The following is a 23,956-nucleotide window of genomic DNA, read 5'->3' as shown; positions in this document are numbered from 1 at the left end:
GACTGCACGAATACTGTGAAGTGAGAACTGGTGGAGCAATTTATAGCACATCATTAATCCAAAGGTTGGACAGCAAAACCACGCCCAAGTATTAAAAAATGACTCAGCAGAAAAAGAAGCTAAAAGAACGGCATGCACATTCATTTTTTCATTCAATAGTTTGTTTTTTTATTGCAGAACGTGTATACACAGCATTTCAAGTGAGAGTGTTTGTAACCACAGTTTCATGTTCAGCTCACTACATGATATTTATGCAGCGACGTTTCCCAGTTCTTGCTGTACTGTGAGAGGAGTGGACACTTCAGCCTGGGCGCACGTTTACCACACTGTTACATGACTTGTTCAAGTTCATACAAAGTACAACATGACCAGAGTTCAAATCAAACGTCCAAATGCTGCTCTCAGCAAGGAGCAACATGTTAAAAACAAAGATTTCTGCTATAACCACATCTGTCATGAATTTTCTTTTTAATTACCATTCACAGAAAAAAAAGCCTCTTTTGTTCCTTTTTTTTTGTCAAACTATAATACAAGTTTCTACAGAAATTACAAAAATAATACATAACATGAACCGCACTAAACATGCACACTGTAGAACTACAGTATTTAGTACCTGGCAGCTGACGAGGGCATTTACACATCGAAATCCTTCAAAATAGATTATTAAAATTTAAAAAAAATGTCCATATCTTTTTGTCTTTTTACACTTTACAGAGATACAAACTTCCTTTTTTCTGTTTTCAATCTGTCGTTTATTTCAGACTATTTACGTTAATTAAGGTGCAAGATGTCAGAGCTTTGCAAATAAATACTGAGAAGTTTAACTGTATTGTAAATACAGCCGAGAAGGTGACGTGTGTGAGTCATTTGAGACGTAGGAGGTGAATATACAGAGAGAGATGGTAAAAAGGTACATCACTGTCCCTTTTTAATGAAAGGCACTCATCAGATTGGAAACCTTTCACATTCCTACAAAACACAGCTACACCTTCACTTTGAATAATTCTTACTAAGCTTCTTTGTCTGTGCGATCTCTTCGGATCCTTTGAAACTGTGTAAGCACAAATTGAAATTCCTCTGTCGCCCGTTAATCTTTACTTACCAAAATTCACAGCTTAAATAAATGACAAATGGTGAACTCACAGCTGCAGAAACTCACAAGTAAAAATCCCTTCGGACTAATGCAACATTGAAAATATGTTTAGATACATAACAAATTGTTACAATTCAGTGTAGAGGCAGCATCACTGAAATACAAATTTGTTTTCCTTGCCAAATTGGACGCATCAGACCTTATGGAGTGCATTCTTTCTTCACCTCCACGGTTTCTCCTGGAAGATTTTTGTTGTATTGAATACAAAAAGCTTCTTCACTCAGTAACATTGGGCAAAATTAGCAGCTGGCAAAAACCTACAGGGGCCCGTGGCTGGTGGAATACAGCACTATAGTGTGGCAAAGGCTGACAGAGACGTCGCACCGACATTTACAGCTGTGTTTCCGCAGCAGCGAGGACATGTTTTATGTGTCTGGAGAATCGGTTAGCCCCAAAGCAAGAGCTTCTTCTGGTGTCAGACCATTTTTCAGAGTCCGCCTCACTGTGAGAAGAGAAGACAGAAGGTTAGGGTCAAAGATGCAGGAACATAACATAACACCTGTATGAAGTGTTAAGCTTTACAATGTTCTGTATGGTCCTTGTACACAAGGAGTGATGTTCTTGGCTCACACAGCTGTCAGTTTTATCTGGTTCTATCACATAACTGTGAGTATGTGAGCTTTAACAGAGATAGCAACTGTTTCCTTCCTCTTTCACGCTGAGCTAACTGATTGATTTAGCTTTGTATGTCACAGGTTGGTATGAGAGTGGTATTGATTTTTTCATCTTCATGAATAAGCAAACTATTTTCTCTTTCTAGAAATTTAAAAGCTACTTTCTCCTGAGGTCCTCCCTGAGCTGTTCCACCAGCATCCAGAGTTCAAAAATCTGTCGATCCTCAGTATGTGTTTTGACGGTCATGTTACAAGCTTGAACACACTAAAAAGTCTATTTAAAATTATAGATTTGAGTTTCCTTGAGCTCGTACATGATTTGCGGTTGGCTCTGGACCTCCTCCTCTCTCGGGGCTGCGCTCTGGTTCCTGGACCCTGAGTGGCCGACCTCACTATGCGCTCCATGATTTCGTCTGCTGCATCATCTCCACAGATCTGAGTGTCCTCGACAGGTGGTGTCCAGGCCTGCACAGTGCGACCTGCATCAAAAAAAAAAATTATACGAGGAAGACAGAAACTCTTTGAGCACACTAACTCCTATAAAATTCAAGATTTTATTTGTCACATGCTCATACAGTATGTGCAGTGAAATGAAAAGTGACTGTTCTGAAGGCTGTGCAATAACAAGAAGACGTTATGAAGGACAAATCTTTAAGAAAAAAACAACATGGAAAATTAGAAAAAGTCACGTGTGGGTGCAAGTGTGTGTGCAAAGACCTGTGTGTTATTTACATATTTACATTAGTCCAGTGTGCTGTAGAATAGATGTGGTGCAGTATTTTAGGTTTTCTAAGGCACTCTCTTTCTCACCTCCTCGTCCTGGCCGTGATCTGGTCCGTGTCCGGAGGCCCGGCACCCCGCTGCCCTCCTTGTCACCACCGCTGAGGCTGGTTCTCAGCACCGCTTTCATCACCTCATGTTCTGCAGCGTCCTCAGCGTGGTCCAGACCCTGAGGCTGCTCACTCTCTTGGCTACAGCTGGGGGCGCTGTTGCTGCTGCTCGAGCCATATCGACCACCCTGCAGGAAGAGAGACGGGATGAGAGAGGATCAGTGTTTGGCTGCTTGACTCAAACAGGCCAAAACTGAAGCACCAAAATAAACATCCAACCCCTAAAGACTACAGTGCCTGATGTATTCTGTTAACTCAGATGTTAAAGTACGATCTTTAAAGGAAAAATGATGTAGTTATAGTTAGTGGATTCATGCACACACACATACACATGCAGACAGACCAGCACACTTGCAGAAACCTCACGCTCCTCTTCATCATCAGACTACAGAAGAAACAGAGTGAAAGTCAAAGAAAAGATCAAGAAAAATGACAGGAAAAAAGTGAAAAAGCAGCTCTAGATTTGGAAAAGAAAAGAATGTTGACTGTGTGTGTGAGCCTCACAGGAGCGTTGACATCCACGATCATCTTTCCTCGGGTCTTGTTGCGTTCGCGATGGTCGGCCCGTTTCTGTTTCTGCTGCAGGACACGGTCTCGGGTGGTTCGGTACTCCAGCGCAAACTCACTGAGGATTTTACTGAACCTGTGGACGCTGATCTCTCTCACACTGTAGGCTGGGTGACCGAGGAACAACAGGAACGAATGGAACCTGACAGAAGAAGGAAGGAAGAAGAAGCAATCTCAGTCTCACATCACTGTTGCACAATACCTGTTGGTGTTGTACAACAGGTAAGTGTTGGAAGAGGAACTACCTGTTGATGATCCTGCGGTGAACAATCTTGAGGATGATGATTCTTTCAGCACAGTCTTTGAGGAAATCCGACATCTTCTGCTTCAGCTGCGGCTTCATCTCGTGCTTGGCGATCACCTTCAGGTGGTCCCATGAGGCTTTGCAGCGCCGCTCCATCTGGTTTAAGTTCTCCTGCAGCTGGTCAAAGTCCACCTGATGGAGAAGATGATGCAAAAAAAATAACCCAGAGGGAAAGTAATTTAATCACCTTGCAACCAAAACAAAACTTAAGAAGAAGTCACTTAGCTGCTGTTTGACATTCTGTCATTCAGCAAAACTGTGAAATATCACACAAGTCACTAGAATCACCTCTTATGTTTGCTCAATAACTAGGTTTAAATGGTTTGTCTGGTTTTCATTTTTGGGATTTTTAGAACAATCTGTAATAAATTGACAAACTAACTGACTAAACTCAACAAATAAAATTTCTAAAGAAGTGTGTTTATCACATTAGATTCCCCAACATGCATTGTTTTAAAGGGCAAACTTTACAAAGAGAAGCTGTAAAATTCAGAATTCTGTTGTTTCTTCTAGTAGATATGAAACTATTCAAACTGAATGAAGGTTTGCAGACGGTTCAGCCTCTGTCTCCTGACAAAGTCAATGGAGCACCCTGATGATGTGCTTGTGTCAGGATTCTGTCCCTGATGCTGCCTTGTATTTTTTCCTCCTGTGTTGTCTGGTCTCTGTCTCCCTCTGTCTGCTGCTCCCTGCCTACTCTGCACCTGGCCCCTGATTGTTGTCACCTGATGCAATCAAGCTCAGACTCATTTCACCTGGTCCTCCCTCTGTATTTAAGCCCTGCCGTTTCTCTCAGTTGTCGCTGGCTCATTGTCTTGGACTCACTCTGTTTCAGTCTCCGTTCCGTCCTTACCTCTGGACTACACTGCTTTCCCCCTGTTTTTGGACTCAGTTGTTTTATTGATCTGGATTTCAGTTTGTTTTCGCCTTCCGTACTGTTCCCTTGTGTGTAAGTATTTTTCCTCAGCCCTGTTGTTGTCACTGACCTGTTAGTCTTGCCACCTCAGTCTTGTTTTCAGTTTGCTGTAGTTTTGAGTTAATAAACCCTTTTTACCATTATGCCCGGCTGTTTGTCAACTATGTCTGCACCTGGGTTCACCACACCCCACACCCCTGACAGCTTGTGTGATAACTGTGGTGCAAAGCAGTTCCAACAACTTTACAGTCACAGGAAAACATAATATTTTACTATCTTATCCTATTTGGCCTTTTGCTGAACATTTGCTCTCTGAGCTGAACTCTGGGTTTCTATGCACTGCACTGTGTACAATCTCTCCAGCAGTGGGCATGTAGCATACTTTTGCAGATCTCGTGATGGCTCCGATCTCGGAGTAGAGGTCGGTGCTCTGAGGGAAGTTTTCCACCACCACAGAGCAGGCGTGATGGAGCAGAGACTGCTTATGGACTGTATCCTTCACCTCTGGAACCTTCTCCAAATACGTCAGCTCAAAGCCTTTAGCCTGGACACATCAACAGAGAATTTTTTAAATGTTTTTCTTGCATTCAAATGAAAGATTCAAAGAAATTTTCTGGCTCTTCACATAGAGTAGCATCTAAAATCCAAAACCTGCCTGTGAGTTTAAAGTCATCTCATTAAAAATCGCCATGAGGACACCTCTAATCAGTCAAACTCTAAAAACAGAATGAATTATCATATGATCGCTTTTATGACAGTCCTATTCATCTGTGAAGTGCCGTCCCATCAGAAAACTGAAAACCACTTTATTCTACATGTCTGATTTTTTTAAAAAAAATGCCAAAAATAAACTATTTGGGCTACCCAGATTCTGTACAAATTTCAATTCTGAGTTCCACAGTGCCACAATGAGGTCATAAGTCACTCAGACCAACATTTCTCAGCCAAACTGGACTGAACTGGAGACTGCATTTACACAGAGCAGACAGGAAGAAAGTATGGAAACAAATGAAAAATGTCCTTTGTCTACAGCTTGTACAGTTACCATTTTAACCAGAATTGGTGACACTTGGAAAAAAGTTGTGCACAGGGATTTCATTTTATTTATTTTTACTTTAGTTTTTCTTCATGATTTATGTCATTATCATACTACACAGAAGGAATTTTTTATTTCTCCCCTAGCCATGTTTGTGCTGTTTCCATTGAGATGCAAGACTTTATATCGCAGTGAAAAATGAAACCACAGAGAGTAAAAATGTGACAGCAGCAAACAGAATGTCTTCTTACTAAATTATGTGTTAATATGTGATGTAATTCATAAGCGAACATTTACAAGATTAAAAAAATCCCACTCTATTAAAGTCACTGATTATGTTTCCAAGTGCTACTGCAAACAAAGGAGCCTCGTCATCATGTCCCACTATGATGATGTGAACCTGTAATAGTCACGACTCACATTGGTGCCGTTGAGGAAGTTTCCGATTGAGAGCAGCGTAGAGAGGATGTAGCGAAGAGTTTTGTTCTTCTCCAGCTGCTCCATACCTTCCTTTAGATCCTGCAGTGGCTCTGCTACTTCCTGGGAGGAGGAAAAACCAACAACACATCATTAGTTGAGTTCATTAATACTCCCAAAAACATGTGTTTGCAGTTATAGAAGTGGTGAACAGGTGGACCTCGTCTGTCACCACAGATCATCTGCTCTTGTTTAAAGTCCTGAGAGGCTGTTTAAAAGTGGCTGCTTCGGTCAGCCATCGCTATCAAACGTTCTTCTGATTATGTGGACCTTTATTTTTTGTGCAGCAGGTTCTTTTGTGTGCATGTCTCCCTCCAATAAACCTCCCACTACCAAGCTGTCCCACAGAGTCGAGTTGGGAGCAGCGCTCTGCCCAACGTACGGTTGTGAATGGTGAGATTAAAGACAACTGCATCCTGCTGGAAGCCGTAAAATTTACAGGACATCAAGAGAGGGGCAGCATGTTTCTTATTCTCAGGGTTTTGACTTTGAACTTCTCCTCCTGGATGCATTCTTTACTCAAGCGTGCCAGAAGAAGGAGAAGAAGTGGTGCTGCTAATAAGCGTGCATATTTTGTTATGATGTTACGTTGTAACTATGTTGATGTTTTGCGGATGTTGTTTGTACTAAAGGGATGTTGATACTTACTGACACGGGTATAAGACGCACACCAAAGCACACATGCTGTGCACATTTACTCAGACCTCTAAGGTGCACAGTGTTCATTTAGCGAAGTCTGTTTCTGCTTTTATAAAACCACTTTCACTTGCTGAGTATGACTTTTAATGTGCATTTGGTAATGGTTTGGTCTTTACTTTTGAACAGAACAGTCATAATAAAAACATTTAAGGTTTTCTTAGTACTCGTATAGTTTTTAGCTGTTAAAAGTAATGTCTCATGTTTAAACAGACCTTCTCTGTTGCTTCGTAGTCCATTTTGAAGGCCCAGAGCTGCAGTCTGGCAGAAAGCTCACTGATGGAGGACAGAGTGAGGAGAAACTGCTCTGCAGAGCCCAGAGGGACATCAGGGTTGGCCAGCTGGGCCTCCTGGATCTTCTGCTTCTCCTCCTCCGTGGGGATCATCGTTAGGATTTTCTGAGAATGAAGACAGCATGAGAGAAGGCAGAGGCATTTGGGCAACAGGTGTGAAGAAGGATTCGGGGATTTCTTCCCTTTCGTTCTCTGAATTTCTCACCTCTATGCCCTCCTTGTTGAGCGCGTACTCGTCAAAGTTCAGGATGGCGGTTTTGATGGTGCGAGGCGGAGGCAGAACCGTCAGGCCGATGTTGATGGCGTTGCTTCTCTTGGAATCCAAAACAATTATCTCCTGACGTTTGCCATCAGCTGCTGTTTTCTGGAGCACAAAAAGACAAAGAGGGTCAGTGCCGGATCCCCCTCTGTCTCCTTTTCCACCCAGTCCTCGTTGCTTTTTTCTGTGTGGTCTGCTTTATGGGCTTCGAAGGATTAGAGAGATCGTCACTCAGGTTACACTGACTGCAGCTGTGGGGGTTATAAGGGTAGAGGGAACAGGAAATACCACTGCAAGTAAGCTATATACTGTATGTGTATGTGTGTTTATGTGACTGTTTGCATGGGTCTCTGGACATACTGTTACTATATGTGTACAGATGACCTCACCAACACTTGTGGCCACTATAAGCTGTTGAAGGAAGGAAGTCATAACACGTCAACATAAACAAAGTAAGTGCTAAGACCTTGTTACTGCTACTGGATATCATTTACTCCCCACATGGAGCCAATGAACTTAAACTACAGCACAACTCTTCCTCTAAGGTGTGTTTAGTGTAACTGTTTACACTAATCCTTAATAATACTTATTGTAGATAGTACACAGTTAAAGTATGTCCATTGTGCAGGTGGAGATGCATTTGTTTGAACCTTGCATTCTCTAATTGTTATCTCAACCATATATTTTAGAGGAGTAGGATAATAAAACCATTGGACTGAAAAATAGGGACAAAAAATAATATGCCAAAGCAAAAACAAAGCAGCATATGACCCCTGCTGCCTTCAGTATACTGGCGGTCCTCTATATGTTGGGATTTCTCGTTAGCTCAGAGCTTTTCTTGAGCTGTTACGCCACTTGTAGCAGCAGACCACCATCATACCGCCATGTTAGGTGTAGCCCAGAAACCGTGTCAAGTTGAGCTGCCAAATGCTTCGGTTTTAGCATAAATTGTGGTTTTGAAACGGCTGCTCAGAAGTTCACAGTGTGAGGGGCCTCCCTTCCCCCCCACATCTTTTTACACCATGCTTTTCATATTTAGAGGCTTTTTGAGAATTACAAAGGATTCAAAACTCCCCTGTTTGATCACGATCAAAACGTACACATTACCTCGCTTAAGCCTCAAAACATCAGCTTTCAAGCACTGGAGATAACCGACACGCAGCCTATAGAATGCTTGACTGGTGAAAGCAAGGTGTTTGTGAAAAAGTAGCAGCCAATAAAATAAAATACAAACAATGACAAAATTGAATGTATTTGACAATGACTAAATTTAAAGATTTTACATAAGGAGCTGACATTGCAGACCGAGATGACCTAGTATTTAAGACTTTAATACACTCACAAGTGCCATGTCGGTGTGTGGTGACCATTTGGTATGATAGCATCATCTTCAAGCAGGATTGACTCAAACACATTAAAATGTTCATGACATTTAAGCATGAAAATGCTGCACCCCAGTTATAAGATGCACCTATCAAAAATGCCTACCCCAATTACACATCATTTTATCATATGAGGAAATAAATTGGACCAGCTAACAGCACCTCTGTTAGCTCCAGGTAGAGTTTATATTCAGTAACACACAGTGAAACTATAAACTGGTGTCCCAAACCTCTCTGAACCCGTTTCAGGCACCGGCTGTTTACCTTTGTAACTGGCATTTCCTTTGATTTCGTCTCAAACAGGTGCTCCAATTTGGCAGTGTCCAACTTTACTGGTTCCAGTTTGGACCAGAATGAGTCCCCACTGCGCTTGTAGTCCCTGTACTGGCTGTCAGCCGGACGCACCTGATCACAAACAGAACGAGAATGGATTGCATTAGGTACAGACATGTGTTAGACTGCCATTTCCGACAATAAAAAGAGGTAAATGAGAGACTGTGAACACACAGAACCACAAAAAGCAGCAGCAACAGGAAAATGATGAGTGAGTCAATGTTTCTGTTGAGTCCTTAATCTTGACCGGCTAATGGAAACATGCAGGTTTTTAAGAACTCTTTGTCTTAAGCACAAGTACATTTGAAAAAACTAAATCCGTAACTAAATTGTTCTAGCCCCAGAGTGAAACTGAACATCTGCAATATTTGCCTGCAATGAATTCACCGTGAATTATGTGAAAGTATTGATTAGTAGGGCTGGCCTAAATAGTGGTTTCTGGCCTCCGAATATTCGGGCCCTATTAAAGACGAATATCTGAATATTCGTTCCACCCCGTAACGTCCGAGGGGGTGGGTGCGGCGCGGCTTGTGGCAGAGACGGCGTGAAGATTCGGATCCTTTCTCATTTTTAGACAGTTCTGGCCACCATTTCCTGATGACAGATTGAACCCAGTGTAAACCGACCTTCGTTGCCTTCGTTTTGTCTTCAGTTAAACTGAAGAATTCCCAAACAGCAGAGGTCTTTGGCATTTTGTCTTGTGTTATGCAACGAAGTGAAGCGTGACATCGGAGTCGGCAGCCACCCGGCCATTCGGGTGGTGTTTACAGACATGAATGGAGGAGCCGAAATGAGCCGAAGAACACGGCGGAATGAGTCGAAGTGGGCCGAAGGCGCAGGGAAGAGACGAGCTCCGAATATTTTCGTCTGGGGGGAGGAGGGAGTGATCACATAGACATATGTGTATATGTTTATGTGATCACATGATGAGATGAGCCGATAAGTGCCGATGTGTGCCGAAGGCAGAGGGAAGACAGTAACGCGGCATATTCTTTCCGCCCGGTAACATAATATCTGGATAGTGCCGTAGCGAACGAATATTCGGATATTCGGGATATTCGGGTCCAGCCCTATTGATTAGAATTCGGAAAATTTGATTTTAGCAGTACTGTCACAGATGTTACAAGGGGGAATGACTGTTTGTGTCACATGTCCACTCATTACCCCAAAACGCTAACTATCTGTTTTGTAACAATGAAATCAGTAAACATCCAGCCAATCGTGTTGTTGTGCTATGTCATACAACTGAACACATGCATTGTATAACCTGTAGGGAAAACACTTTTTAAATCTCATTTTGTGGCAAAATTATCACAATTTGAATGTTGTAGTGGCCACCCAGATTGCTGTTATAGCTCTCTATACATGTATTTAGGAATCAGGTCTTGTTAGCCCCAAATAACTACCCAGTGGTGTTACCATATCGGTGCTGGAGAGTGACAAAGCTGTAAGGTTTTTGGTTCTGAGACCCTTGACCTTCAGTTTCTATTTTCTGGTTGAATGTAGATGTAAAATTCTATCCTGATCAGTGATGCAATCTTTTATGTGTCCAATAAGCCTTCAGCTGGGATAAGCTTCAGTCTACCACAGCAAACGGATGATAGATGAAAAGTCTTTAGCTGTACCTGGTTCATTTAAATTGTGTTTGTGTTTCAACTCACCTCACTCCAGAAGAGCCTGACCGTCTTCTTCTTTTTGTTGAAAAGCGGCGGCTCTGGGGGAGGGGGCACTGGAATTGGGAAGGAGGAAGGAGGGGGCGGAGGCCTCATGATGCCAATTAAGGGAGGGGGCGGAGGGCAACTGCCTAGTATGGGTGGGGGTGGAGGGAAGCGGGGGATAAAGGGTGGAGGAGGTGGGGGAGGCGGGAGTTCGCCGCATCCTCCCATTGAAACAGCATCCAGAATGTCCTTGTCGTCGTCCTCCGTCAGGTCGGTGAAGTTGATGTCCCCGATGCGCAGCTCTCGAGGGGTGGCCAGGAGCTGGTCCCAGATCGTGTCGGACTCCTTTTTGGGCGGTGGAGGAGGCGGCTCGTTGGCTGGGCTGTCCAGGTGAGGGTGGGTTGGACTAAGCTCCTTGATCAAGTTTCCAAACCGCTCAGCAAATGGACGGATGCTCCCGTGATGGTCTGACTTGTCATCCTTGTGGCTGTTCTCCTGGTCACCGTCCAGTTCTCCTTTAGCGTCCTGCTGTGCCTCTTTGTCCTCCCCCTCTCCTTTCTCGTTCTCCTTCTCCACATCGTCTTCCTCCTCCTCCTCGTCACTGGGCTTCTTGTTCTGGGAGTACAACATGTCCAGCATGAAGAGTTTGCTGTTGAGGAGTTTGTTGCACTTCTCATTCACCTCTGCCTCCTTCAAGCCTGAGAAAGTGGGTGTTAAGAGAAAAGCAAGGTGAGAATTTATGAGCAATGCATGGAACTGTAAGTCCAAAGTTTGCAAAGACTTGGACTTTGAATCGAGCACTTTGTAGTGATAAGTGCTCACCATTCTCGGTGCTCCCCCTCTCCTCCCTCTCCAGAGTGCTGCTGGCAGAGGAGATGCTGGAGGCCGAGCAGTTGTCCTTCTCGTTCACTTCCTCATTCTGCCGTTCCTTGTCGCTGAGGATGCCGCTGTCCTCCTCCGCCTCCTCTCTCTCCTTCTCTGCTTCCTCCTCGCGTTCCTCGACTTCTTCCTCCTTTTCTTCTGCCGCTCCCTCCTGCACTTCCTCTTCTTCCTCTTCTTCTTCTTCCTTCTGTTCTTCCTCCTCCTCAGCAGTGGCTTCTTCCTCCTTTTCCTCTGTTTCTACACTGGCACTGGAGTCATCAGCTTCTCCTGTCACAAATAAAACCAGTGTTATTTTAAGATGAGAGAAACTTTAATGTCCCTAAAGGGATACTTCCCACAGGCAGTCTTACGATTATTTGCAGCTTGGTACAACAAATAAGACAATAAAACATAAAAATAGTTTTAAAAAAAGCAAAGAAGTAAGATAATAAAACCGGCCAGACACATTGAGAGTTCGGGTTAATATTTTTTGTTGAGCAAAGTGATAGAAGTAGGACTAAAAGACAGTTTAGAACAGTTTCTATTATGTAGGCTGTGTACCTAAAGGTAGTCTGAATATAAAGTCTGTGAGGGCTGTTTCAGGATCTTTTCTGTCTTTCATGCTTTCATTTGCCTTGCATAGGAGCTATAGATTTTCATAGAAACATACTGTGTAGTGTACAACTTATATGTAATGAAACACTGTTTAAGATGCGAAATATCCGTCTTTGATTTTAAAGGCATGTCTGTTTAAGCTGCACACGGGACACCCCTTGATAAACACACATTCACCGACACACTGACAAGAAAAACAAAAACACACGCCTACACACTAATGTAAACAATACGGCTGGTACACAAAGCTAGGTTGTTGCAGGGTCAGGATATGAACAGGAAATGAAGAATTAAGTTCCTGTTTACATCAAAACACACTCACGTACACGGTACACATGCGGAACTCAGCAGTACAGTCCACACAGTGATGCAGGTCGGGTTAGAATAACACGGCACCATGAGGCCTCGTACACTCGCCTGTTTGAGCTACAGTACCTCAGCTCGTGGCTACACATGCACTCCAAAACAAGGCCGGTTTCTTGCACAAGATGTTTTAGTACCACGCTTTCAAAAAGGTCTTTCAAAAACTCATTTGACCCTTTCACCCATATCCACCTCCTGATGGGGTCCCCTCTTTTCCTTTGCTATTTTTCACAATCTGTCTGTCTTCTTTTGCTCATGAATACATGCTAATTAAAACAGCAAGCTGCAAAGCGAAACAATTTAAGGTTGAGAATGATTACTTTGGGGCACACTGCTGGGAATTGAACTGACAACCTTCTGGTTTAAATTATGACTCCCCAAAGTACAAACCAAGTCTTGCAAGATGCTGAAACTAAGAGATCTTTCATACAGAGACACAACCTTAAACTTTTGCCAGTATATTTTCCTTCAGTAATTACTCTCTACATAGAATTTTTTAGTGTTGGTGGCAGCCATTTCTGTGCTGGATTCACATTGCAGTCATATGCACAATGGATTCACAGAAAATGTAATTCAGAAATTTATTTATGTGCACTCACAGTAATAATTCATGAAAAAAATGAGCATATACACAAACCCATAATAAATTCTGGCACAGAAAGACAGGCAATTCACTCTTTCTAGCATACTGACAGCATAAAATAAGATTATGGTTGCAATTATTTTCACTCTTTCGCTATTAAAAAAATGTGAGTTTGTTTAGCAAACATCAATTGCTCTTCTGCTATTTTTCTGCCAAAAAAAGTTGGTCAGTGATTCCTTCCTGTCATATTAAACTGCACTTACTATAATGTCTGCAGCCATAGGTGACACCCAATCAGACAGAACTGAAATGACATCCCCTTCCTCTTAAAAGTGTGTTTAGTCACTGTTATTTCTTGTGGAGCTGCACTGTACAGAGAGATGCTTATACAAAGTTTGACACTACACGGCTATAGAGTGCTAACAGTATTCGCAAAATAAACTGCAATTGTCTTAGCAGGAGTAGAACCATAGTAATACTGGATACTTGTGTATATTGTATTGCAAAAACAAATTACAGTTTTGTATTTAATTTTTTTGGAACAAACGGAGGAGATTATGTTTTTTGATTTGTGAGTAAACTGCATTCCCAGCAAGTTGTTAGTCAACTTAACAGTTCGATCAACTCATCGGAAATTGTTCTCAGTTGTCCTACCAGTCTCAGAGGGAGTGTAGGGAGTGGCGGGAGTCTCTGCTTCAAGATCCGCCTCTGTGTCCTCCTGGGATGCGAAGGAGGACGGGGTGCTGCTACGCGATGATGAGGGCCAAGCCTCCGATGGTTCAAAGGTCAGATTGAGGTCAGGGCGAGTCCTTGACACTCGGACGCGATCCCTCTCGTACTCTTCCGCCGCCAGACGTTCCACGTTCTTATACCTAAAAGAGACAGAGAGTGAGGAAAGATGAAGGAGGCAAAAACAGAACCTGACACAATGCACCTTCTGTCTTCTCTGCAGTGCTGTTCTCAGTGTTGGTCTTTGCCAAATTGCACTTACCAAAACCCTTACTCATTGCCAAGGCACCCGAATTCATTAAAACGTCCCAATCTACAATGTTTACCTTAACACTCAACTCATTTTCTCCTCTGCAGCTGCCGTGCCACTTTATCTTTTGACATTACAATCCCACCTCACTCCTCTATCTCGCCTCATTAATCGTCCACAAAGCATTCAATGCATTCATCACTCATTTCCTGCAGTAAAAGGGTTCACCGTCTTGCTCTCCTCTCCTGTCCAGCCAAATGCTCAGCTTTCAGCAGCAGTCCAAGTATGCAACAAGTTTAAAGAAGAGGAGACAGTGTTAGGAAGCCGAGCAGAGAGGAAAGCAGAATGACAGGAGAGAAGGATGGGAGAGATTTGGGAGAGTTTAAAGTTAGTTTGGCTGCTGAAAGGCTAAACATCAGAAGTGAATCAGACTAAACCTGTTCAAGATGTGTCTCGATCAGCTGTCCTCCCTTGTCCACTTCCTCTCTCTTTCTTCCTCCCTCTCCTTCTCTTCCTCCCCTTCTATGTGTACCAAACTTTACCATTCAACCTGCTGCCCAGAACAGAGATTTAGGGCACTGAGTCAACTCTCTCGCTCTCTCTTTCTTTCTCAAACCCCTCCTCTTTCCCACCGTACCATGAATGTGTGGAGCTTCTGTTCAGACTTCATTAGCATCAGGCCACTTCAGAGGTTTGAGGAAACCAGATACTTCTATATGTGTGAGTGTTTGTGTGTATGTGCATGTGACTGAGGGAGTGAGCCGACTGCCGAAACAAAAGGTGGTGAGTGAAAGTTTGTAAAACACAAACAGGCCGGTCTCCTACTGTGAGCACAGTGTATGTCCATAAATCACTCTATGAAAAGCTGTACTGCCCATGTGTCTGCTAAGCTATAGTCAAACAATACAGGTATTTATTATCAGATTTCATGAAATGTAGGGGCCTGTGATAGACTGGTGACCTGTTCAGAGTGTCCCTCAGTCAGATGGGATAGACTCCAGCCCCTCTGCGACCCTAATGAGGATTAAGCGGTGTATAGATAATGGATGGATTTTCACCCTCTTAGTTTTGTATTTTAGCCAAATTGTTTTTGCGCTTAAATGTAAAATGCTCCTTTAAAGATTTACTGAACCAAGCATGTATGCATTTCATTCTCTAACCACAGTAATGTCCAACAATCATTTTTGTTGTCTGTTGAAGCCATCAAGTCCTTTCTGACCAGGTGTTACTGTGCTGTGTTAGGCAGGCAGGTGTGTCCCACAGGGAGGTTAGACGGTGTAAGAACTCATGTTTTTCTGATAACCATGACACCCAAACACACATAAATACATCAAAGTGAATCTGAGGATACATCTTCCTCATGTAAACTCAGCATCTCATCTCTAGCTTTTTAGCAGTTTCAGGCTTGTTGTTGAATCCAATCTTCCCTTGGTCCGTTTGTTTTTGTTCTAACTTTTAGACACAGTGTGGTATTATGTTAAGTATACTTAAACTGAGGGTGATACACGTTTGAGCTGGAAGTAAAAGCATCAGCATATGGCAAAGACTATAGAAGCAGAAGAGAGAAGAGGAGTAGTAGGAAGAAGCGTTCCATACTTAGAAATATTCTCATCAGTTCTCATATATATATATATATAGCTGCATTGCATTGAGTATGTTCAGTCCTAAATGTGATCACGACCTCACATACCCTCTTGGGTGAACCTTTTGCTTCCTGTGACTCCCATCTGCACACAAACACAGATTTATTGGTCTCATGAAAACCCTTCTTGCGTGTGTACACATGCTTGAGTGAAAAGTGTGGTTGTGTATGTGTACGTGCATTCAATAGGAAAAGCTTTACAAATCCAGGAATCAGATTTTATCACAGCACACAGCCAAAACAATCAGGCCCTTGGCAGTGTGCAGCATTTAAAATACAGAGAGCAGAAAACAGGCAGACAGAGCAAAGAAAATCAGTTCAGTATCCCTGCAGCCTCTGGGAGCAAAGGGCACCTTTTTAACCTGAAAACAATTACACTATAACCAAGCTTCCCAAACCACCAGCGCTAACATATTCCCAGCGGGTTAAGCTGTTCTGTGTTGTTTTGATTCAGTGCACACACTTACCTCTCCTCCCGCGCAAGCCTGGCCTCTTCCATTTTATCCACATAGTCACGGCTGTAAGACACACACAAACAGAGAATTTTAAAAGATAATAATCAAATTTTACATCACTGTGGTTCTCAGTAGACCTGCCAGTGTGAATATAAAATGTTGCACATCAAGCACGCAACTTGTGTAACCCATAATTGTATATTGTAGCTTATGACAAATACTCCTCTTTCATACTGTTACACTGACATACTTACATAACATAACATTGTGATTCATATTTTTCACCGTTAACACTTTTGTTTCCGTAAATAGTTTGAAATAACTACAGTTTCTTCCTAGGTATTTTTTCCTTAATATATGTGTTGTTGTTTAGGTTCAATTTTATCCATTGCAATATCAACATTGATATTAACTCTGTTTATGACATTATTTATACATTATTATACTACATTCTTTTGTATCTCTATTAAACTGTGTGGTCATTTTCCACATTGCAACTGAAACAACTCAGATTTCCTCCAAGGAATAATTTGGTATTTTCTGAATTATTACTTCCTGTATTGCTGAAACTGGGGTGACAGGATCAATACAACTGTCTGTCTCTGTTGTAAATATCAAGTTAAAGCCATCTACTAACTTAGCTTTGCATAAAGACTAGAAGCAGTTAATAGGTGTAAAATGTCCTCTATTAGAATATATTTATATGCTTTAATATTCAAAAAAACACATGATGTTTTTCATTACTACCACATCTCTTCTCACACTCTGTCTAAAAACATTCCATTTCAGTTCCTGTCTCTTTGAGGCCCTCCTCCTAAAAAGCCCAGTTGGCTCTGATTACTCAAATGGCCAGACAAATGTGTGGCAGGGTTAGTTAGTCAGTACAGTAACCGTAAATATAGGAGTATTGGAATGTCTCAAGTGAGGAAATAGTGGTGTGCTGCAGGACAGTATTTTTTGTCTGAGAATGTGCCAAACTAGCCCTAGGGTTGGTGCTATGCCAGTGGTTTACATGGTGACATAAATAGGTAACGGAAGAAAAGCCTGGACTACAGGAGTGGCTTTTCAGGCAAGTGAGGAACAGTGTTTTCTGTGGGAGAAAATAATTATTTTTGGTGTAGGTTTTGTAAGTTTGCAGACCTTTTACATGCACAAAAAGCTACATAGCATTCTGAAGGAGAGAGAAGAAAAATTGAATGTACAATAAGGGATCTTTAAATAACCCTTGCTGACGTCATAATGGGGGTGTTGCATCTGAAAGAGATGGCTATTGTCAGTGTTGTCAGTTTTTATGCAGACTCTAAATCAGGGTATGTCAGCCTCTGCTGCTTTATCTTTCATTATTTTATAAAATATGTCTCTTTACAGAAAAAAAATATATAACTTTTCTCTTTTGTCAAACTGCTTACAGTGCTTTGAAAAAGCATAATTAGTGATGCCTCACCTGTGCTTGTTCCTCTCCTCTCTTTCTATCTTCTGCAGTCTCTCCTCTCTCTCCACACGACGGCGCTCTCGCTCGGCCGCCAGTGATTCCTGGTGTTGTCGGTACGACGACGATAGAAGACCTCCCAAAGCAGGTCTGAAGGGGAGGATCAGAGAGAGAACAGAAACTGTTTCTCTGATTTCTTCCAAGATGTTTTTCTTTTTAATAATTACTGACATCTTGAGTGGTAAAGAATGATCTGATTATGTTCTACAAATAGTGCATCTCTGCTGTTTCACCTGCACTATTTTAATTCGCTGCATCATTGTAATAAACACCTAAAATAGATATAAAACAAAACATGCACCCTTGCATGCGAAGAGCTTCTATATGTTAAAGTATTTGTGGAACACACCATAATTTCTGTCTAAATGACTGCCCTCCATGGAGAAAATAGAATGAGCTTAGTCACTGAGGAACCAGAGAGCTGAGATCACATTCACTTGAGTATGTCAACACTATGAGGGCACCACAAGGCTGCACACGGTCAATATTTGCTACACATGCGAGTTTCTGCAAGTTTGTCCGTGCAAACACACGTGAATATGCACTTGTATGTGAGACTGTTTACACTACAGGAGTGTGTATTTTCAAAGATTTGGGGTTTTTCTTTTTTAGCCTTTTTTGATGGGGACAGTAAGACAGAAAGTGCAGGGAACAGGGTTCTGCTGCTGAGGCTGAGCGTGCACATATGATGTGCACCACGGGGAGTGTGTATTTTAAGGATACGTTCATGCATGTGGGAAAACATGTCGTTGCCAGATCGCCTCACCTTGGGCTGGTAGGTGTATTTGGGGTGCTGAGAGAGGAGTAGGACATAAGACCTCCATTCCTATGGGAGAAAACAAGCATGTGAAATTAGGGGACGGTGACTTCTCCAGCCACCTGGTTACACAACGCTCCAACGACTGACGAGTCAGGACAAAATTTGTGGTGAGAAGCGAGCGTGATACCTTGTTGCATAACAGGAACGCTGTTGGTGCCACACTTCAGTGACCCTAATTAGTAACTGCTGCGATGTTTATTCTCGTAAACCTCTGGAAAATTCCAGGAAAGATGTCCTCACTTATAGTCTATGAATCTGAAAATACCTTTTGCTAAAACATACAGTATTTACCTTGACAAGTCATTTAGCCAGTACAGGCAGCAACTATCTATACTAGTGAAAAGTTCTGATATGTAAAATAGTAAGAAGTTAAATAATTACAAAAGTGCTCTCAAAGCAAAAGTGTGTAGACTATTTTTTAAGCATTTTAGCGTCAGATCATTCTTAATTATAGTTGAAATTGAGCTTGAGCATACAAAAATATTTATGAAACTGTAAACTGCGGTATTATCAGAATGAGCTATGTGTTGATCAGGTGTTGATTTGTGGAAATCCAGTCCTATCCAGGAAGAGAATAATCTAACACAGCAGTATCATATTCAAAAAAATCAGAATGGATAGCAGATAAAAAATGTGAGGAAAAGAAAATGTACTGCACAGAGAGACTACATAGAAGTTACAATTGAAGAGTTAAAAACGGCGTCAGTACAAACACTACGGTGCTTGTGCTGTTCTCGAAAAGAGGGGAAAAGCCATGATACTGGGAAACAAAGTGGGGGCTGCAAACAGGTGTGGATTATCGACGCAGAGGCAGAGCTAAGAAAAGATGTGTGAAGGAATAAAAGGTGATAATAAAAGCGTTGACAGACTCGAGGTGAGAAACTTGTGAGGTCAAAGAACTGAAAAGAACTGGTGAAAAGAGGAGGTGATGAAGAACAAAAGTGGTGTAAGGAGATCCAGGCTGGTGCGAAGACAAAAGTCAGAAACAGAGGTGGAAATTGGAAAAGTAAAAGTGAAACGTTGAAGAGACAGACGAAAAAAAGCTTCTTGGAGCCATGGGTCCGTCTGACCTGGGAGACGTCGTTTTGGGCGGTTCCTCGCTGGGTTTAGCTGGAGCCGAGGGTGACGGCTCCTCGTCGAGATCGTATGAGAAGAGGTGGAAGGGCGTGTGGGGCAGGTAGGGCAGGTGATCGGGAGAGGGACGGGAGCTGCCCCGCGAGGGCGGACTGACCTCTGTGGTGGCTGGGACAGTGACGGTAGACCTTTTCCTGGCCAGCAGCGTGGCCAGCAGGGAAGGTTGTGCGGGGGGGCTGAGAGGGGAGGAGGAAGTGGGGGTGGAGGAGGGGGAGGCGGGTGCCGGAGGTGGTTCTGTCCGATTCCTCTGCTCATCCTCTTTTACATGCTCCTTTCTGGAGGTGATGGTGATGGACTGTAGGGTTGTTCTGTGAACGATGGGTGGAAAAGGTCGAGCCGGGCTACGAACAGAGGAATGGATTGAGAGGAATAAGTGGATGAAAGCATAGTTGAGCAGATGAAAGAGACGTAGTACAATGTAGCCCTTAAACAGGGTTAAGGGCTACATAGGGTTGCACTGATAGTAATAACTACCAGATACATATCCCACAAGATCAAACCAACCAGATGTTCAACACAAAACAGTGACAAACGAAACATTTAATAGGCTTTACATGGAGCCTCAGGATATATAAGATTATTATTCATTTCTATGTTCCCACCATGTCCTAAAATACCTGGGGGTGGTCTGATTAGCCCCCTCCTGCTCATCCGAATCAGACTCAGTCACAGGAGTCTCCTCTTCCTCTTCTTCCTCCTCTATGCCAACCTCACATTCCTCCTCTCTATGGAGGTTGGGGGGGACGATGAATGCACAGATGGGCGAAACGTTTAAGGGAAGGATTGAGGGAGAGATGATGCGATACATATGAATAGCATGCAAACGGAAATCTCCGGAGAAATAAAGTGATGGGACAGAGGAAATGAAGAGATGGGGAGTTAGATGGGATTGGAAATTACAGCTGCGCTACAAAAGTACACAAACAATATGACACTCAAGGCAACAAACAACCTGACATCTATCGGTCTGTGTTAGAAAAACAAAGGGATGAAGACGAGACACATAAAGGAAATAGGATAAGTGGTAAGTTCTGATTACAGACTGCATGCCACCTGTTAGGGAACTGTACATGCACATAAAGACAAAACATGATGATGAAGAGGACGGGTGTTGAAGGAGTGCTAAAAGGAGCTTAAAAAACAGACTTGCAATCAGTGTCACCAAACTGTGTTGTCTAGTGAAACCAGATGAGCCTGGCTGCAGTCGAGTCGGTGTGTGCTGCCAGGTGTTGCTCCAGGAGACCAGACCACCGCGTGTGTGTGACGAATGGGATGGCCAATAAAAGTTGTGTTTGTTTTTCTGTGTGTGCATGCATAGTATGAAGCAGGACATCATCTTGGAAATGAATTACTTCTACTCATTCAAAAAAAATCTGCTCCAAAACAGATTCTTACATGTTTAACCAGATTTTTACTTATTTTTCATGTGCATCTTAGTATGCATGTTTAATATTGAAATAGTATGTGAAGCACGGGTCATTATGTGCTTTGGTAAAATGACATCAAGACTGAACATGAAGAGTTGAGACATGAAAGCTTTACCTGAGGTTGACAGCTACGGTCCAATCCAAATTCCCCTTTTAGTGCATTTCGTGTGTTCACAGCAGTGAAATAAGCCTGTGCTGGTTTAATAACGTGTACGCTTGTATTAGAATTACAAGCAAACCTTAAAGGCATGTGCCACTGCTGAGGACTACTTATTTCTTTCAGCTAAGCAGAAGTCTGCAGTAGTGTTTTGTTGCAGAGGAAAAACCCACGCTGTGAGTGGCGGGGACACACCAGTAGCTGTTACAGCATGTATGTGAGGAGCAGAGGTCAAAGAGGTCAGGAGCTGACCTTTTTCTGGGGGATATTTGAACTTACATGGATGGAAGGCAACCTGACAGTGCTCTGGAGCAGAAAGTGGCAAAAGAGAAGTCAGAACTTCTTCTCTGAGCTTCAGGTAACACACCTAAAAAGTTCTGACTACACATTGATCAGTACACTCATTCGTTACACCTGAAACCAACTCCTTAACCATCCTACAACTCAGTAGCTGACCTCTCGCTTGCGTCCTCAGCTCTGTGTCCATTGAAAGGCTGGAAGCCGGCCCTCTGTGGGGATGCAGGGCTGCAGGGGGAGGCGTGACCAGATCGTCCAAGAGAAGCCCGGCGGCTTCGCCTCCTCTCCAGGCCACGCTTTTTGTCCCCACCCCCGAGGCTGGCTCTCCGGCGGTCCCGGCGTCCCATTGGTGGAGGGTGGCTGTCGTCATCGCCGTCTTCATGGCGTAGGGTCATCTGGTGGAAAAGATGGTAGTGTGGAGAATTTTAGTGTTAAGCATATGCACAGAAAATACTGTATGGAGTCAAGAGTGCATCATATTCACAAGACATAAGCAGCTCTTCTTCAACTTTAAATAAGTTCAGTGTTTTGTTTGTGTGCGTCTCAAACCTCATAGATGTTGAGCTGCTCGACCAAGTCAAGATCAGTGCCTTTCCGGCCCAGGTGTCTTTGGGAAACTGTCTCTATGCCTTGTTCCTCCAGAATATCCACCATATCATAGAAGGAATCCTGATCAGGCAGTGCTGAAAGCGTCTGCAAAAAGAAAGAAGACAGGTAAGTCATCAAGGTGTAACCAGGGTTTAAGATCTTTGACTTTAAATTCTTTGCCGGATAAATTCCTTGCTCCAATTTCGGCTGAGGTGGAAGCGCCCAGAAGCAGCACCATTCCACTTAGTATTAAAATCTTGTGAATAAATGAAGAACGTAACAACAAAACAAGACAGAAAAAAATTAAAAAATGAACTGATAAATGACTGGTGCTCATAGTCACATTAGAGGTATATTCTCCTGTATCCAGCCTTTAGTACGAGTATAGAAGCATTCAGTCTATAGAAGCTAAAGGTTCAGTACCTTATTGATGAGGGTCATGGCATAGACCAGCAGTTCTGTGTCCACTCCATCCTTCTCATGCAAAATCTCCATAGCATTGGACCATGGCTTGCAGTCTGGAAATCAGTGCGTTAAAATCAAGAAGTCAGTTCAAAAGTGAAAACATTAATTACTATCCAAGCGAACTATCTCTATACATCAACCAAAGCAATAAACCAAACCACTAATTAGGCAAACAAAATAAATCATGTGAACAAGCCCTTCAGCAGCTAGCGGCATGCTGAGGTATTTGTACCTCTCTTGGTGTCCACAGAGGTGATGGCTTGTATCAGCAGCGGGGCGTTGGACTCTGAGTACTCCACAAACACCAGCAGCAGCTTCAGGGCTGTTTTCACCACCAGACGGAACTACAGGGGAAATACACACAAACGTACACAAAGCATAGGTCATGTTTTAAAAATCTATAGTTGGCGATATATCTCTGTGCATGTACTGTAGCTTTGTTCATTTTTGTGCATCCGGATTCAACATTTAAAATGCATATGAGACACATTTAGCAATGGGGGAACCAAGAAGAGAGAGAGTGTGTGTGTGTGTATGTGTGTACTTGTATTTCTCATGTTAGGACATAAATCTGTTTACACAGTCACATTGTGGGGACTCGCCTCCCTTTTTAGTGACAAAAAGCCCCATAATGTAAATCATAAAATTTCAGGGTGAAGACTTGGTTTAAATTTCTGGTACGGTTAGATTTGGGTTAATTTTAGCCTAAGGATTACTGTCAAGTAAGTAGTGATTATGGTTAGGGGAAGGGTAGGTCTCCAGAAAATGAATCTAAGTCAATGTATTGTCCTCTGAAATGATGGGAACACGACTGTTTCTGTGTACAAACAATGACCTCCCTTTAGATCCTGTACATTGTATGGTATGTGTGCTTCAGTCAAGACAGTTCAATGAGAATTTAAGTTTAATACAAGGCATAGGGAGTGTATTTGCTGTATATATGCTATTATTTGGGCATACTAAAACAAAACAAGTTCAATAGAGAAGTGCAAGCTGTACCAGGCACTGAAATCTAGACCGACATTTCCAAATGTCTAGAGCAGAAGCAACTCTTCAAAGAAGAACAAAATGAAAACACCACAAAACTAACAATAGACAACACCCCCAAGTCAGAACACAGAATACAATCAGTAGCAGATGTGTTTGCACGTGTGTTTCTTTGGATAAAGGCTAAAAATAATGATGTGCAAACGATGGACGGTTAGTTCAGAGTCAATGATAGCCTGCTTGTAGTGTCATTGTGTGTGTACGTGTGTTGAGGTTGTTGCTTTTTAAAGCATATTCAGCTATACCTTTGAGCCAGCAAGAGTGTAGAGCCACTGGATTGTCTCAGGGTGGCCAATGACACCGTTCATCCCATCTACATATAGCATGATCTGCCCCAGAGCTGAGGACGGGGGTGGAGACAGAAAGAAACAAAAAGTTAGAGAGACAGAATAAATATAGAAAGATGATTCAGCACTTAGAGTAAAAAAAAAAAAAAAAAAAAAAAGGGAAAAAAAG

At 42.6% G+C, this 23,956-nt stretch overlaps 1 protein-coding gene across 4 annotated transcripts in view; it reads right to left on the bottom strand.

The window, feature by feature from the left end:
• Positions 1–143: 143 nt before the first annotated feature.
• Positions 144–23,956, bottom strand: part of fhod3a (formin homology 2 domain containing 3a) — a 59,110-nt gene continuing 35,297 nt past the window's right edge. Inside the window, exons 6-30 of one of the 4 annotated variants that reach the window (XM_051955835.1) lie at positions 23,746–23,840; positions 22,686–22,797; positions 22,412–22,506; positions 21,950–22,093; positions 21,560–21,795; positions 21,383–21,409; positions 20,122–20,244; positions 19,456–19,860; positions 18,332–18,391; positions 17,521–17,655; positions 16,089–16,139; positions 13,655–13,872; positions 11,401–11,727; positions 10,582–11,276; positions 8,852–8,992; positions 7,152–7,310; positions 6,869–7,051; positions 5,901–6,020; positions 4,827–4,988; positions 3,470–3,660; positions 3,162–3,366; positions 3,001–3,042; positions 2,578–2,785; positions 2,082–2,246; positions 144–1,595 (exon numbers count right to left, since the gene is read on the bottom strand). In XM_051955835.1, coding sequence (XP_051811795.1) covers positions 1,519–1,595; positions 2,082–2,246; positions 2,578–2,785; positions 3,001–3,042; positions 3,162–3,366; positions 3,470–3,660; positions 4,827–4,988; positions 5,901–6,020; positions 6,869–7,051; positions 7,152–7,310; positions 8,852–8,992; positions 10,582–11,276; positions 11,401–11,727; positions 13,655–13,872; positions 16,089–16,139; positions 17,521–17,655; positions 18,332–18,391; positions 19,456–19,860; positions 20,122–20,244; positions 21,383–21,409; positions 21,560–21,795; positions 21,950–22,093; positions 22,412–22,506; positions 22,686–22,797; positions 23,746–23,840 — 4,376 coding nt within the window. In that variant the 3' untranslated portion in view covers positions 144–1,518. The remainder of the gene's footprint in view (positions 1,596–2,081; positions 2,247–2,577; positions 2,786–3,000; positions 3,043–3,161; positions 3,367–3,469; positions 3,661–4,826; positions 4,989–5,900; positions 6,021–6,868; positions 7,052–7,151; positions 7,311–8,851; positions 8,993–10,581; positions 11,277–11,400; positions 11,728–13,654; positions 13,873–16,088; positions 16,140–17,520; positions 17,656–18,331; positions 18,392–19,455; positions 19,861–20,121; positions 20,245–21,382; positions 21,410–21,559; positions 21,796–21,949; positions 22,094–22,411; positions 22,507–22,685; positions 22,798–23,745; positions 23,841–23,956) is intronic. The other 3 variants (XM_051955832.1, XM_051955833.1, XM_051955834.1) reach the window with 3 other exon arrangements.

Source organism: Acanthochromis polyacanthus, chromosome 11 (assembly GCF_021347895.1).
Source record: "Acanthochromis polyacanthus isolate Apoly-LR-REF ecotype Palm Island chromosome 11, KAUST_Apoly_ChrSc, whole genome shotgun sequence".
Lineage (NCBI taxonomy): Eukaryota > Metazoa > Chordata > Actinopteri > Pomacentridae > Acanthochromis > Acanthochromis polyacanthus.
Note: the sequence above shows the minus strand (reverse complement) of the source record. Positions and strands in the feature narration are given on the sequence as shown.